A 14673-nucleotide genomic window follows, 5' to 3' on the forward strand; every position below is an offset into this window, starting at 1 on the left:
TACGACCCAATGACAGAAACTACAAGCATTGAATGGAATCTACAAGCTTAGAGCTGACCCATTTCTGAAAGATGTTTAATATATGACTCTCGCACAGTGTAACGTATGCATAGGTGGCAGACTCGGCTGACCTGTGGTCCGAGGCGCGGCCAGCACAGCTTGTCGGGAGCGGCGGCTGCTTCTTCCTCCGGCTGCTGCTGCTGCTGCTGTTGCTGCGGCAGTGACTGGGGCTCGTCCTCCTCAGCCACTGGCTCCAGCTCCATAAACTGCGAACAAGGCACAGCACACCTCACCTCACCTGCAACCTTCTGTCAGTTGCTAACTGCGACACAAAATATTAACAATAATGTGGGGGAGTAACTACGCTCCTTGTATTTGAATATCATTTACAGACGAGAGCTTTTTTTTCTCCCTAGGTCCGATCGCTCACGAAATCAAACCGCAGGAAAATCCAATGAAGGTTTGAGCAGATGAGTTGCGCAGTGCCTCTAGTAAGCCCGTCGATTGTGTCACGTCACAATGTTTATAGTTCTGATTGTACAGAGGCATAGAATCTCCTGTCAGGTTCTCCACGATGAGAGGTTCCGCCTGATTTCATGCATCCCACATAACATAGCTGTCATGCGTGATTGCAAAATGCGGCAATGGTGCAAGAGCTTCCAAAGGAAGACTGTGTTTACCGTCCCGTCGACATCGAGTTCATTTGAGATGGAGCACAAGCTCGGATTTTGTCAAGGATGTGGAAAAAAATCGGCCGTGTTCTTTCGGAGCAACCACCCCGCCATTTGCCTTGAGCGATTTAGGGAAATCATGGAAAACCTAAATCTGGATGGCCGCACGCGGGTTTGAGCCATCGTCCCCCCGAATGCAAGAACTTTCAATCATAACGTGTGGATGTGTGATGCAGGCGCTCAACGGGCGGGTCAAGAACATTTTTTCACCTAGGCGACATATCATTTGTCGCCCCACCCCCTTGACATATCATTTGTCGCTCCACCCCCTTCTCCTCTTTCCCTCGAACACTTTCACCTGTTTGCTACTGATTGTGATAAGCACTGTATGTAAATCTTGCAGCTGGGAGTCTCTGTCCCCAGCTCGGCGCCCCAAACGGCCGCTACTGTGATACTTCTATAGAAATCTTGCATTTGTTGCACCTCTGGGGCTCCCTCTCAGCTTGCCGACCCCAAGTGGTGGCTTGTGTCGCTTGGGTCTTAAACCTTCCTGGCGGACACAAAAGAAAGCGAGTGTCAACCGATGAACCTGCTCAACGAATGGATCAGGCGGTTACAGAAAATTGTCTACCAAGGGCAATTAAGAACAAGCGAAAAGGAATGTCGTCATCGGGCACTGCCCTTCTTTTTACGACACTGCAGCTGGAACAAAGACTCTTCTGCAGGTTTTTCAATGGGGAATATTTCATCATACACCATATAATCAGCCGGCCGGTGTGGCCGAGCGGTTCTAGGCGCTCCAGTCTAGAACCGCGCGATCGCTACGGTCGCAGGTTCGAATCCTGCCTCGGGCATGGATGTGTGTGATGTCCTTAGGTTAGTTAGGTTTAAGTAGTTTGAAGTTTTAGGGGACTGATGACCTCAAATGTTAACTCCCATAGTGCTCAGAGCCATTTGAACGATACAACGCGGACATGGATCCCTCTGATTTTCATCTCTTTGCACTCATGAACCACTGGCTATGAGAACAGTATTTTGGCACAGACAAAGAACTGCAGACCAGCGTAGAGAATTGGTGCAAAGCACAGGCGGCTGCCTTCCATGACGAGGGTGTTAGAAAGGTGGTACCACGCTACGGCAAATGACTAAGTCGGAGCAGTGACTACGTAGAGAAGTAGCTGGAAGGTGTAGCTAAATGTTGCAAATAAAACATTTTTGATTTTGACAGTGGTTTCCATTTCGCGACCAGTCGGACTTTAAAAAAAAATAGCTGTCTTATAGTGAAAGTACATCTCATCAGATTCCCACCTCTCCTTGCTCACATACTGAATACCTCCGTAGATTCTACACTACCCGCAAGCTCGACTCCAACAACCATATTGTCTCCCCTCTAACTTCCAATACCTAAACCGACACATTGCATTCAATCTTAAACCTACAGATTCCTCACATTCTGTCTCAACGAAACTTCAACCTTTTCCCTCCCCCAGACAACGAAATCCACCCTCATTTTTTTATCTTGAATATTTTGTTATTAATTGAAAACAAACCAAGTTAACGAGCAATTTGGCTCTGAACACTTTGGGACTTAATTGCTGAGGTCATCAGTCCCCTAGAACTCAGAACTACTTAAACCTAATTAACCTAAGGACATCACACACATCCATGCCCGAGGCAGGATTCGAACCTGAGACCGTAGCGGCGGTTCCAGACTGTAGCGCCTATAACCGCTCGGCCACCAAGGCCTGCCAGTTAACGAACAAGTCACGTTTATAAATTTCTAGTTAATACGACAAACTGTCCACAAACTGGGAAAAAGATTTTAATCGGTCGTTTCTTATCCTAACCTTCATTTAGGCCAATAACACATTGCAATACCTTATTACATGATTAAACAAATATTTATTATGGTATTTATTGAATTTTTCTAAAAAATGGACTTATCTCTCTCTTGCACCCAACACTGTTTTCTATGAATATGCTGTTAATGAATAAACAAATAAATAAAGAAACAGCAAATATTAGCACTTTACAGGTTACTGAATATTAAGAGGATTCTGCTAATTACAAAAAAAGGATACCCTAATAAACGTCAGTGAAATTTTAATAAATCCATTATGCTTTCCTTTTCATCCAAACCAGTGCTGCGGTCACAGAGTAAAAAGCTGTGATCGGGGTCAGGAAATGCACGAGTTATTTATCTTGAAAGATGCTTTGAAGATTTTTATGTAAGTATACTGCACCATGCTATGCTTTTTGTTTTGGACACTGCAGTTGTTTGTAATTATATGCAAATGTTCCACGTTTTTGTCAAGTTAATGAAATCGTGCAGACAATTTATCATTTCCCTTGATCCTTTCTTCTCATGTCTCACCATATAGCTAGAAATAACTTTTACCGGACCTGGAAATTGCTTATAAGTTGCTAGGTTATATCAACTTAACAAAAGAGGGTCGGCCGTTGTGGCCGAGCGGTTCTAGGCGCTTCAGTCCGGAACCGCGCTGCTCTTACGGGCGCAGGTTCGAATTCTGCCTCGGGCACGGATGTGTGTGCTGTCCTTAGGTTAGTTAGGTTTAAGTAGTTTTAAGTCTAGGCGACTGATGACCTCAGATGTTAAGTCCCATAGTGCTCAGAGCCATTTAAACAAAAGAGGTAAATATCTTTTGTTTAAGCGTCACTTTCTGCACACAGTGATGTCACTGCAGAAATACCTTGATTATGTACTACTCGATCACATGCCGTTATGTGACTACCGTTTTGTGCAATTACTTCGCAAATCCCGAAAATGTCTCGTTCTTGCTCCAGATACCTGACGTCCTCAAGCTCATTCTTTGTGTTATTCCGAATGGGACCCATGAGCAAGTTCCTGTACCAAACGATAGAGCAGTTTTAAAACTGTGCAATGGTAGTAAAACCTCATTTTCGGCCAAAAGTCGACATATCTGGTTACTGCGCCAGTACCTTCAAATGGTTCAAATGGCTCTGAGCACTATGGGACTTAACTTCTGAGGTCATTAGTCCCCTAGAACTTAGAACCAGTTAAACCTAACTAACTTAAGGACATCACACACATCCATGCGCGAGGCAGGATTCGAACCAGCGACCGTAGCGGTCTTGCGGTTCCAGACTGCTGCGCCTAGAACCGCACGGCCACTTCGGCCGGCGCCAGTACCTTCAATTGCCAAAAAAATTATCTTAAAACATTCGTAAATGTTTCGCCTTTTAATTACAATGTTACGACTATATGTGTTTTAGACCTATTAGCCGAAGGATGGGCTGTTTGAACCGCAGACATCGTTCCCACCCCCTCCACCGCCCATATAGGGCAAAGGGGAAGGAACAAGGGGAAGATAAGTTTGGCCAATGAAGAGTGTCTTGTGTACTAACAATCAACGTATGCATTGAAAGGTACACTATCAGTAAGTGAATGAGTTTAAACGGGACACAGAATTCGGTCTTTGAGGGATGTGCTTGTCACAATGGGTTTCAATTTCTTCTTTCTATCATTACGGTTACGATAATGACAACAACAACAAAACTTAAACAACTAGTTTCGACACTAGATACAGGTACTCATAGTTATCAACACTAGACAGTTACACACGAGACACTTGACACATAAACTGCTCTAACGGCACAATACAATTTGGCACTTATGATATCTTTTCTTCAGGATTACTGTAATTATTATTCTTTTTGAAGTATAATGAATTATTTACAACAAACTACATGAGGGAATCTATATAGTATGAAGCAGTAGTCAATATGCCTAACTCCTTAACAGATATTTACAAGATGGTCGTGGGTGAGCACCACATATCATCCGACCAGCACATTTTTTAGCAATGAAAACCTTGTTTCTTAATGATGAGTTACCCAAGAGCATTATTCCATACGCAATTATTGAATGAAAATACCCAAAATAAGTTACTAACTGTGTTGCTCTCCCCAAGATAGGCAACGATTCAAAGTGCAAATGTGTCTGAAATGAGTTGTTTTAGGGATCCAAAAAGTTTCCCCGTTTAAATTCTCGATACATATAATTATCAGCCTTGATATTATTTCCTCGTCATGTTGTACATTTGTCATTGGTTTGGTGTTTCTGGATGACTTTTTAAAATTGTGAGTGCGACTATTTGCAGAAAATCTCTCAATAATGCTGTTCAGAACATTATTTATCATTTCTTCTATTGCTGTACATAAGTTTAGATTGATTACGATACTACACTGAAGCTCCAAAGAAACTCGCATAGGCATGCTTTCAAATACTAAGATATGTAAACAGGCAGAATAAGGCACTGCGGTCGGCAAAGCCTATATGTTGCGTGGTCGGACGAGTCTAATTTCAAATTGTATCGAGCGGATGGACGTGTACGGCTAAGGAGACAACCTCACGAATCCATGGGCCCTGCATATCAGCAGGTGGTGTTCAAGCTGGTGGAGGCTCTGTAATGTTGTGACGTATGTGCAATTGGAGTGATATGGGAGTGATATACGTGTAGATACGACTCTGACAAGTGACACGTACGTAAGCATCCTGTACGCTGGGAGGTCTACTTTATTTTAGTGTTCATACCAGGTTCTCCAGAAAATCCGTTATCGAATCGCAAGGCGATTTGTAGAAAAGCGTCAGCGAAAGCCATTCACAGCGGGAAAAGATAGTCGACATATACTTTCAATAACGGCCTATTAGACATATCGGAAATTACAAACATGCTATAACTTGAGATCACACCAGCCTTTTACAACTTTTGCACAAAAGTGAACGAAAAGCGTATGGAGCAAGCAGAGCAGCGGATAACAGAAGCTGCCAAAGAGGCCGGCAGGACCACCGTGGCCATAAAGAAGATGTAGGTTTCCCTCTGTTTCAGTCTTCAAGAATAGCTTATGGTCCAGGAATTGCTTACTAGAGATATGTTCAATTTACCTCGTGTTCTAAACTGAATTCTCTATCAGAGTACGCAGCCGCTTTGCGATATCTTCAAAAGTCAATTTTCGGATCACGCTTTTGTCTCGATTTTATGGACGAAGAAAGTTACATTTGTTTGATGTCACCATTTTGTTAGTTCTTAATTCTTTCCGTGATCCTATGTATACTGATAAAAAAATGTATTGAAAATGACTTATACCAAATTATTTTGGTACAGGTTCAGTAGGAGGGCTTTGGCAATTCCCGCCGGTGACCAATGTTCCTGCTGCAAGGGTTCCTTTACCTGGTGTGGGCATTACAGGAAGGGTAAAGACAAAATTGTAAGAAATAAAACTATATCATCAGATTCAGTATAATTTTTTGTTTTACTTAAAAATAAGGTCACGAAAATCACGTAAGTTTCATGCGTTCAAAAAGGGCTACCCTCTTAACTACGTGTAGCTTCCGAGACCTCTCTACGCCTTCTCGTTAGGCAACATAAACGTCTTTGTTGTACAGCGGGCTTGCCTAGATGCCGTGTGTCCTTGGGTTTCAGCCTGCAGTGCTATTTTCAACTCTTTTTACTGTTACCGTGTGAGGGGACACAGCAGCCAAAAGTCGCAACTCGTATTCGTAAGAAAAACAACCAATCGGTTTTTATGTAGGCTTTCTGTGGCAGCAAATTTAATGTACAAGTGCTTGTAGGTTTTCAAGTAGGCAATGAACGCAGTATACTTGTCAGAAATACACACACGGTGTATAAAAAAACATCTCATATATTCCTACTGGAGGTAATATAGGCCAAAGCTAGAAGAAAAATTTCTGTAACTATATTTACGGAACAATTCCTTTTCTAAAAACAGTCTTTAATGTTATCGTTAATTTTATTTAGGTTTTTTGGGCATTCCAGGCTCACAACAGGCGAATTTTGGCTCTTTCAAAGAGGCCAGCAGCTTTCACTCCACTGTCTTGCTAGATGGCGCTCTCAAATGGGTCGTATAACGAAGATGGGAAATGACAATCAACTGTGCCCTTCTCACAATCAGGCGTTTCTTGCTTCTGAAGTAGCATTCTCTCCTCAGGTTGTAATGTAGTAACTGGTTTCGCTTCCCAAAGAACCAAAGTTGGAGCGAAGCAGTTTTGCGATGCAGTTTTGCTTCAAGGAACAGGTCTTCTGTATCTGAATATATTGCCCGTCCTTCTACAGCTGTTCTCAGACATGTGACGTGTTGTCCGCCGAACTCTTATGAGAATAATCCAGGAAGAACTGCGAGAGGGCAGCTTCTGAGAATCTGTGAGAGACTGTGCATCTTTTCCAATTTTTACGTTCATAGGGAGTTAAAAAAATGGTTCAAATGGCTCTGAGCACTATGGGACTTAACATCTATGGTCATCAGTCCCCTAGAACTTAGAACTACTTAAACCTAACTAACCTAAGGACATCACACACATCCATGCCCGAGGCAGGATTCGAACCTGCGACCGTAGCAGTCGCGCGGCTCCGGACTGAGCGCCTAGAACCGCTCGGCCACCACGGCCGGCAGGGAGTTAATTTTTCCGTGATCAGGGTGCTTAACAGCGTGGCTATTAGCGTTCTTACTCATACCCATAATATCAATATCGGAGTTATAATTGAATTTTTCGTTATCATAATCTTTTTATTAAAGTGTGTGACCGTTTTCAAAACTCTCATCTAATAAAGCAATGATACTTTCATTTAATGTTTTAACATGCATATCATATCAGTTGTACTAAAAGGGATTCCGATTTTTCCTAGCTCTCTATTTACGTGTGCTTGCACAAATTTGTAGCTTTAACTGAACAAAACGAAACACCTGAAATTAGAGAATGTTTAAAAGACTATTTCTGTCGACTGTACGTAGCACCTGCCTTCCTCCAAGGTTCAGTTTCCTTCAATAATTACGCCACAAACATACGCAACGAAAGGCGAAGAATTCTAACACCTAGTGCTGTACTAAAATATAAAAATTATGAACAAGTAAGCGGAGGAAAAAATAAATTACAACTTCCAAGTCTGGTGCTATTGTGATTCATTCTTTTTCTGAGTCGTTCCCTTAACAGCGCACACTTATAACATTTGATCAGTGAGAAATCAGTTTTTACGATGTTCATCAACTATTACAACTTGTTTCTTTATCTTAAAGCTTTGCCTTTAATTTGGGGAACACTAGTTATTCAGTGCTACCCTGGAACATATTGAATGGCGGGATACTTGCTAACCGATGTTGAGCAACGCAGTTTACGAATATTTCTAGAATGAATTTTCACTTTGCAGCGGAGTAGTCGCTAAATTGAAACTCCCTGCCATATAAGAACTGTGTGTCGTAGAGGGACTCGAACCTAGCAACTTTTCCTTTCGCGGGCAAGTGATCTCCGACTGAGGTATCCAAGGACGATTCACGACCCAAGCTCTAGCTGATCGTTTTCTCGGCTGTATTCTTTTTCATCCAAAACTGCCTCTCCGGGAAGATATCCAGGAGAACTTCCGTGAAGTTTGGAAGGTAGGTGATGAGGTACGGGCATCGTCGTGCTAGTATAGCTCAATCGGTAGTGCACTTGCCGATTACAGGCGACAGTCGTCCATTCGGTTCCCGGTCAGGCACACAGCTTTATCGGACAGGAAGTTTCAGTCCCTATTCAGCCACAAGCAAGACAGATGTCCTCGCGGTGCATCCATTAATGGTCAAAAAAGTCCTAATTGGAACTCCGTGTTTCAAGACTCGTCCTACGTGACGTACTCGCAGAGGGTCGATTTGTTTCCTTCAGAACCGGTCGGATTTTCTGGCCACACCTTGCATAGCCTAAATTTAAAGTAGTTTACTTTTAAATCAAAAGTGCTCACATGAATGGAGAACTGCGCTGCTGGCGTCTAAGATCGTTAAAACAAAAAAGAAACCACAAGCCGTACAAGAGCGTGTAACTTACTCGGTAGTGGAACTGCCTCATCTTCGTGTCGAATGTGCCGGCTTCAGAGTTGTACCGTTGCACAGTCAGACTCCTGCAACAGAAAGGATGGTTACTTTTTTTAAAAATTGACTTAGTACGGCACATTACCTATCCTAGAGTAGTATCCTAGGGTAGGGAAGACTGTCTCAGATCTGACTCATTGCAGAGGTCGAATTTTTTTTTTTTCAACCAGATTCCAACCAGCTGCGAATGGGCCAGAGGGTAACCAAATCTGAAACATTTCCGAGTTGCGGCATTTGCATTGTGACTACGGTAAACCACCCGAAGAGTTTTTTAGGACCAGGCTCCTGGGCCTATTTTTGATTAGAAGAGGTTTAAAAATCAGCCACCCAGTTGCAGAACCAAGGTTTTCGATATTTCTAAAAGTATCTTCTTCAGAAGGAGTAATAAGGCCCACTCCTTCTGAAGAAAATATTTTTAGAAATATCGAGGTCTAGGTCAAGGGCTAATAAACCTTTGTTTTGTAACTGGTTGGCTGATTTTTTCAACCTCTTCATATGTACACTGTTGCTGCTTCGCGGCCATGTTTAATATTTTTGATTAGTTTCTGGCGCAATACCTCCAAATTCTGATTCAATATTTCGAGATTCACAGTGTCAAGAGTGTGTCGAGAATACCACACTCTACACATTACCGCTCACCACGGACAATGTAGTGCCCGACGGCCTTCACTTAACTACTGAGAGCAGTGGCGTTTGCGTAGAGCTGTCAGTGCTAACAGACAAGCAACACTGTGTGAAATAACAGCAGAAATCAATATGGATGTACGACGAAAGTTTCCGTTAGGAAACTGTGGCGAAATTTGACGTTAATGGGCTATAATAGCAGACGACCGACCTGAGTGTCTTTGCTAACAGCTTCTCCTGGGCTCGTGACCGTATGGTTGGACCTTAGCTGATTGGAAAATCGTGACCTGTTCAGACGAGTCCCGATTTCAGTTGGTAAGAGCTGACAGCAGGGATCGAGAGTGGCGCAGGCCGCACGAAGCTGTGGACCCAAGTATCAATAAGGCACTGCGCAACCTAGTGGTGGCTCCATAATGGTGTGGGCTGTGTTTGCATGGTATGGACTGGGTCCTCTGGTCCAACAGAACCGATAACTGACTGAAAATGGTTATGTTTGGTCATTTACAGCCATTCATGGACTTCAAGAGAGATGGACTTTTTTATGGCCGACAATGCGCCATTTCACCTGGCCAGGATTGTTCGCGATTGGTTTGTGGAACATTCTGGACAATTCGAGCGAATGCTTTGGTGTTTTGGCTACCCAGAACATTTATGAGACATAATCGAGAGGTCAGTTCGTGCACAAAATCCTTCACCGGCAACACTTTCGCAATTAATGACGGCTATAGAGGCAGCATGGGACAGTATTTCTGCAGGGGACGTCCAACGAGTTGTTGAGGCTATATCAGGTCGAGCTGCTCCACTACGCAGGGCAAAACAGGGTGCGACACGATATTAGGAGGTATCCCATTATTTTTGTCACGTCAGCGTAGTTTTCATAATGCTGATTAGAAAAATTATAAAGAAATTAGTAAAAGAGCTTTTAGAGCACGAAAGAATTGTTAGCTAGTGTACGAATAAATAACACCCTACAGAGCAAAGTTCTCAACTCCAGTGAAGAATGGAAGGAGTGTGTTCCAAGGACACCTCCCTACTTGAGCTCATCACTAAGCATATTGAAAATGAAACATGTTAAATAGGACACAGGTTTCCGCAAAATGCTTAAGGAAGTATTATTCTAATACATATAAGTTTTCCGTCTAGTTTTTCACTATATGAATGGTGCAGCCAGTATCGTCAACAATGAATCCCATGATGGAACATTCATGCAGGGATGGCAGAGCTACAGTTCCGGGACACCTTAACAAGGGCTTACTCGTAGTTCGCGAACTGATACCGCGAATCAGTCTGATGATGATGATGATGATGATGTTGGGTTTGTGGGGCGCTCAACGGCGCGGTTATCAGCGCCCGTACAAATTCCCAACCTCTGCTCTGTCCAGACTCGCCACTTTCATGAATGATGATGAAATGATGAGGACAACACAAACACCCACTCATCTCGAGGCAGGTGAATCAGTGTGAGCGCTCCTTTCTGCGCTAAGATTCTTAGTGAGTGCCAAAAGTCGCCCAACAACACGACGCTATGAGAGACAACAGAGTGAAAGCAAGCATAATATGCGAGATAGCGGAGACCATTCTTATACTGAAGTTGGAAGCATTCAGTTTCTGCTCAAGATCCTGAAAGCCTTCCATCTATTTCCATATACTTTCCATTCTCTACCCCTGAAGTCAGACCAGACGTTCGAGTTCTGACTCATCGTAGAGTCAGGAGTTTTTCAGCCAAATATCTGGTGAGCTGGTCGTGGAGCAGAGGGAATCAAAATTCTGAATATTTTCACATGTACAAAAAGTAAAGTCGATGACATATTCGAAGCTGGCAGCGTAACTGTGTCGCTGACGAACGCAGGTGATACGATCGAGAGGCGACCTGAGGAAAATTAAGGTTATATGCCAACTACCACAAACACAAACGGCGATATTACAGAAATTGTTGCATTACTGTAATACAGCTCTCGTTAAAAATAACGCCTAAGATTAGAAACAAGAAAATAGGAACACGTCAACTAAACCGCAGTTGTAGCGCCCCAAGGACTCAATTTGTGGAAACTTAAAGTAGGGACAGTGACGGCAATCATTGACGATAAAATCTACACTGGAAATATTTTGATTAACACCTATATCATTCAAATACTGAGAATAGCACACAAAAAGGAGAGGTAAAAGGAAATGAATATCATAGATTCTTTATCCAACAATTCTTCGTCACAACTGGAACCCAAAATATCTTGGTGTCATCCTGGATCGTACACTATGCTTCAAACAACACCTTCTTAACTTAGCTCAAAAGCTGAGGACTCGAAACAACATCCTCCATAAGCTATGCGGAACTACCTGGGGATCTTCAGCAACCACCCTGCGAACTTCAGCTCTGGGCTTGGTATACTCAAGTGCTGAGTATTGTGCACCTGTCTGGATGAATAGTCATCATACAAGGCTTGTGACACCCAACTGAATACGACAATGCGCATAATATCTGGCACAATCAGATCTACTCCAGTTTATTGGCTTCCACTGTTAACCGGTATAATGCCTCCTGATCTACGCAGATGTACTGCCCTTATGAGAGAATTCCACAAGATCTCCAGGAATTCTAACCTACCCGTGCATAGCGACCTGCCACTTTTAAAGCGCAAGAGACTGAAATCACGTCATCCAACTCTGTGCGATGCTGCTGACATGGTTACTAAGAATTTCAAACCTCTTGAAGAATGGAAAGGTCGGTGGGAAGCAGTGACAGATGTGCACCTGCATAACATCTTCTCAGGTGCTAAACTTCCAAGTGGATTCGACTTACCACGCAAGACGTGGTCTACTCTCAACAGAATCCGTACCAGCCATGGGCGATGCAGGGATGCTCTCTTTAAGTGGAAGAAGCTGCCTGATCCAGCTTGTGACTGCGGGGCTCCATACCAGACTGTTCACCACATTGTCAGTGAATGCAGGATTCGAGCCTATCACGGCGCCAAAGAGGACTTCCTGCTAGCAACTCCGGATGCAGTGCGCTGGATTGAAGGACTGGATATTCAGCTGTAAAGACAAACTTAAGTTTCTTGTGTGTCAATATGTACATATGTATATGTAATTTCATGATATGTCTGTATTAGCCATACGCTAAATAAAATTAAAAAAAATATAGAATAAATTCAAAATCATATGAACGAAGGTTAAATCCAAGTAAGTAATTCAATCAAAGATAACATTTACCATGGAAGAGAGTTGTAGCTGCATAGAAAAGGAAATTCGATGCGACTACAATGCAACTCGGATATGGAAATGTTCAGTTAGTTAGTTGCTCTTGAGTCGCTGTAGAGTACTTTTGCGATAGTTGTCTGGACGTAAACGCTATTAGATTGTTTCAGTTTTGGAAGTCTGATAATTCGTGAGGTAGAGATTGAAGTATTGCTCAGTCATTTGACTGATGAAAGTTGATCTTTACCATTCTGAACGCGACGGTATAGTAAGACGAGTGTTAGACTTCGATTGAGTGATATTGGTTTATCGGACTTAGCCTGCGTACTGATGAACAGTTACAAACCTTGAGAGCAATGGATCAACGACAGAAAAACAATTCGTAGTCTTGAGTAGGACACAATAAAACGAAGACACGAAGAAAGACAAGACACCGATTAGTCAAAAGTTGTTGTCAGCGTCACGATTACTGAACTGAAGAGAAGTTAATCTTGATTGACATGTCGGTGTGCGTGTGTTGTAGGGCCAAACAACTAATTACGGAAAGAACAATGAAATCTGAATCAAAAGGTAAATCTGACATGGCGCCTAACTCTTTAAACATTTGAAGTGACTAAGTGGCTAGATGAATAACAGACAGTGAAGAGTGATTAGTTTAAACCAGTATTACGGCGTATTAAGAAGAAAACATTTACTCCTACATAAGTTATCTCTGGAGTTAAGTCGGACTGTTGTTAATAACTGGACGTAGTATCGGCATAGCAACGGAATAGTAGACAACAAATTCCATCCTCGCTATCTATGATGTGGGAACGACAGTAATGATGAAATCAAGAATCAAGATTTTATTTCATCACGGAACTAACCGGGCATAAAAATAAAAATAAACTATTACCAGTTCGCACAAACTGAGAAGACTGTTGCGGACAGATAACAGAATATTTCTAAACCACGCGAGGAGTTGTGTTCTTACGAGAGTTACAGGTGCTGTTCCACGTCACACCCACGGGGACGAACATCGTTACGAGTCGCATCTCTTCCCGTCGTGTGTAGAAGGAGGGAAGGGACGTCACACAGCCCAGCCAGAAAAAAAAGTTGTTTTATTGAGAATATTGCTGTCACACGTCCCGCGAATAATGCAAGTGTAGCTTACCCACACCAATGGTTACGTAATATTTTCTACTGTAGTTTTAGTTTAAGATGGGTATCCGGACACCTGTTGGTGGACACTAATATGGGGTGTGTCCACCCACTTTATGACGGTTTGAACTCTGCTGGTGACACTTTCAATGTCTGTGCTGGAAACGCAGCCCATTCTAACCAAACAGCCGAAATCAGAAAAGATAGTTATCTTGAACGCTGGCGTCTGGAGCGAAGTCGACGTTCTAATTCATCCCACAGGTGTTTCATTGTGTCCCATTTCAGTCATGTTTTGTCCACAGACCACTGCCCCACAGGTGCTGCTTTACGATAGGGTGTATCTCATACCGATACGGTGATCGTCTCCGATCCGTGACTCTACTGTACGCAGTGCACAATACTTAAAATGTGTTCATGTCCTTCCGCATTCAGCGTTTTCTTAAGTGCGATTATGGGACTGCAACCTAACCACGAAAAAACACACCCAATACTGTGATACCACCCCTTCCGTACTTTACTCTTGGCACCACACACAATGGCAGGTAACATTCCCTATGAATTCGCTAAATAAAAACCATCCCATCCGATTGCCACAGGGTATTTTGATCACAGTATATTACAATCGATAATATTGTGAATTTTTTATTCTTGTATTTACGATTCATGAGTAAAAAAGCTTTATTGTCCAGTTACATTATCCTTTAGTTCCATAAATTAGGGCACTGATATGTTTACATTGCGAATGCTTCTCCTGGTCTGTTCAGTTGAATTGTGACGACTTACTGTGTAACGCAGTGAATGGTGTGTTGCCGTATATGCAAGTAGTTTGCGTTTGTAATGTAGTTTCACTGTATTTTATAATTTCCATTTTTTCTTCAATTCCAAACAAATTATCAGATTATGAGTTCCTAAGAAGTCGAAATCCATTATGACATAATTTGTGCGACATGAGGCTGAAAAAATGCAATAAAATAATTTTGTTCAGAAGACTATATATTCTCCTTGGACAGCATGTTTGCCGAGCTGTGTAAGAAATATCGCTGTTGTTCACAAATTTTTGACCCGGGACTTGTCGCCTTCACATGAGGGCGGCTTAACTGAACGACCTTTAGAGATAAAATTATTGGAAGGTATTCATCGATGAGAC

At 42.6% G+C, this 14673-nt stretch overlaps 1 protein-coding gene across 1 annotated transcript in view; it reads right to left on the reverse strand.

Moving 5' to 3' along the window:
* LOC124612385 (centlein-like) overlaps window positions 1–14673 on the reverse strand; it is a 569059-nt gene that overhangs the window by 62669 nt on the left and 491717 nt on the right. Inside the window, exons 3-4 of the mRNA XM_047140562.1 lie at window positions 8527–8599; window positions 132–266 (exon numbers count right to left, since the gene is read on the reverse strand). Of these exons, the coding sequence (XP_046996518.1) occupies window positions 132–266; window positions 8527–8547 (156 nt within the window). The 5' untranslated portion in view covers window positions 8548–8599. The remainder of the gene's footprint in view (window positions 1–131; window positions 267–8526; window positions 8600–14673) is intronic.

The sequence above is a fragment of the Schistocerca americana genome, chromosome 4 (genome assembly GCF_021461395.2).
Source record: "Schistocerca americana isolate TAMUIC-IGC-003095 chromosome 4, iqSchAmer2.1, whole genome shotgun sequence".
NCBI classification, from domain to species: Eukaryota; Metazoa; Arthropoda; class Insecta; order Orthoptera; family Acrididae; genus Schistocerca; species Schistocerca americana.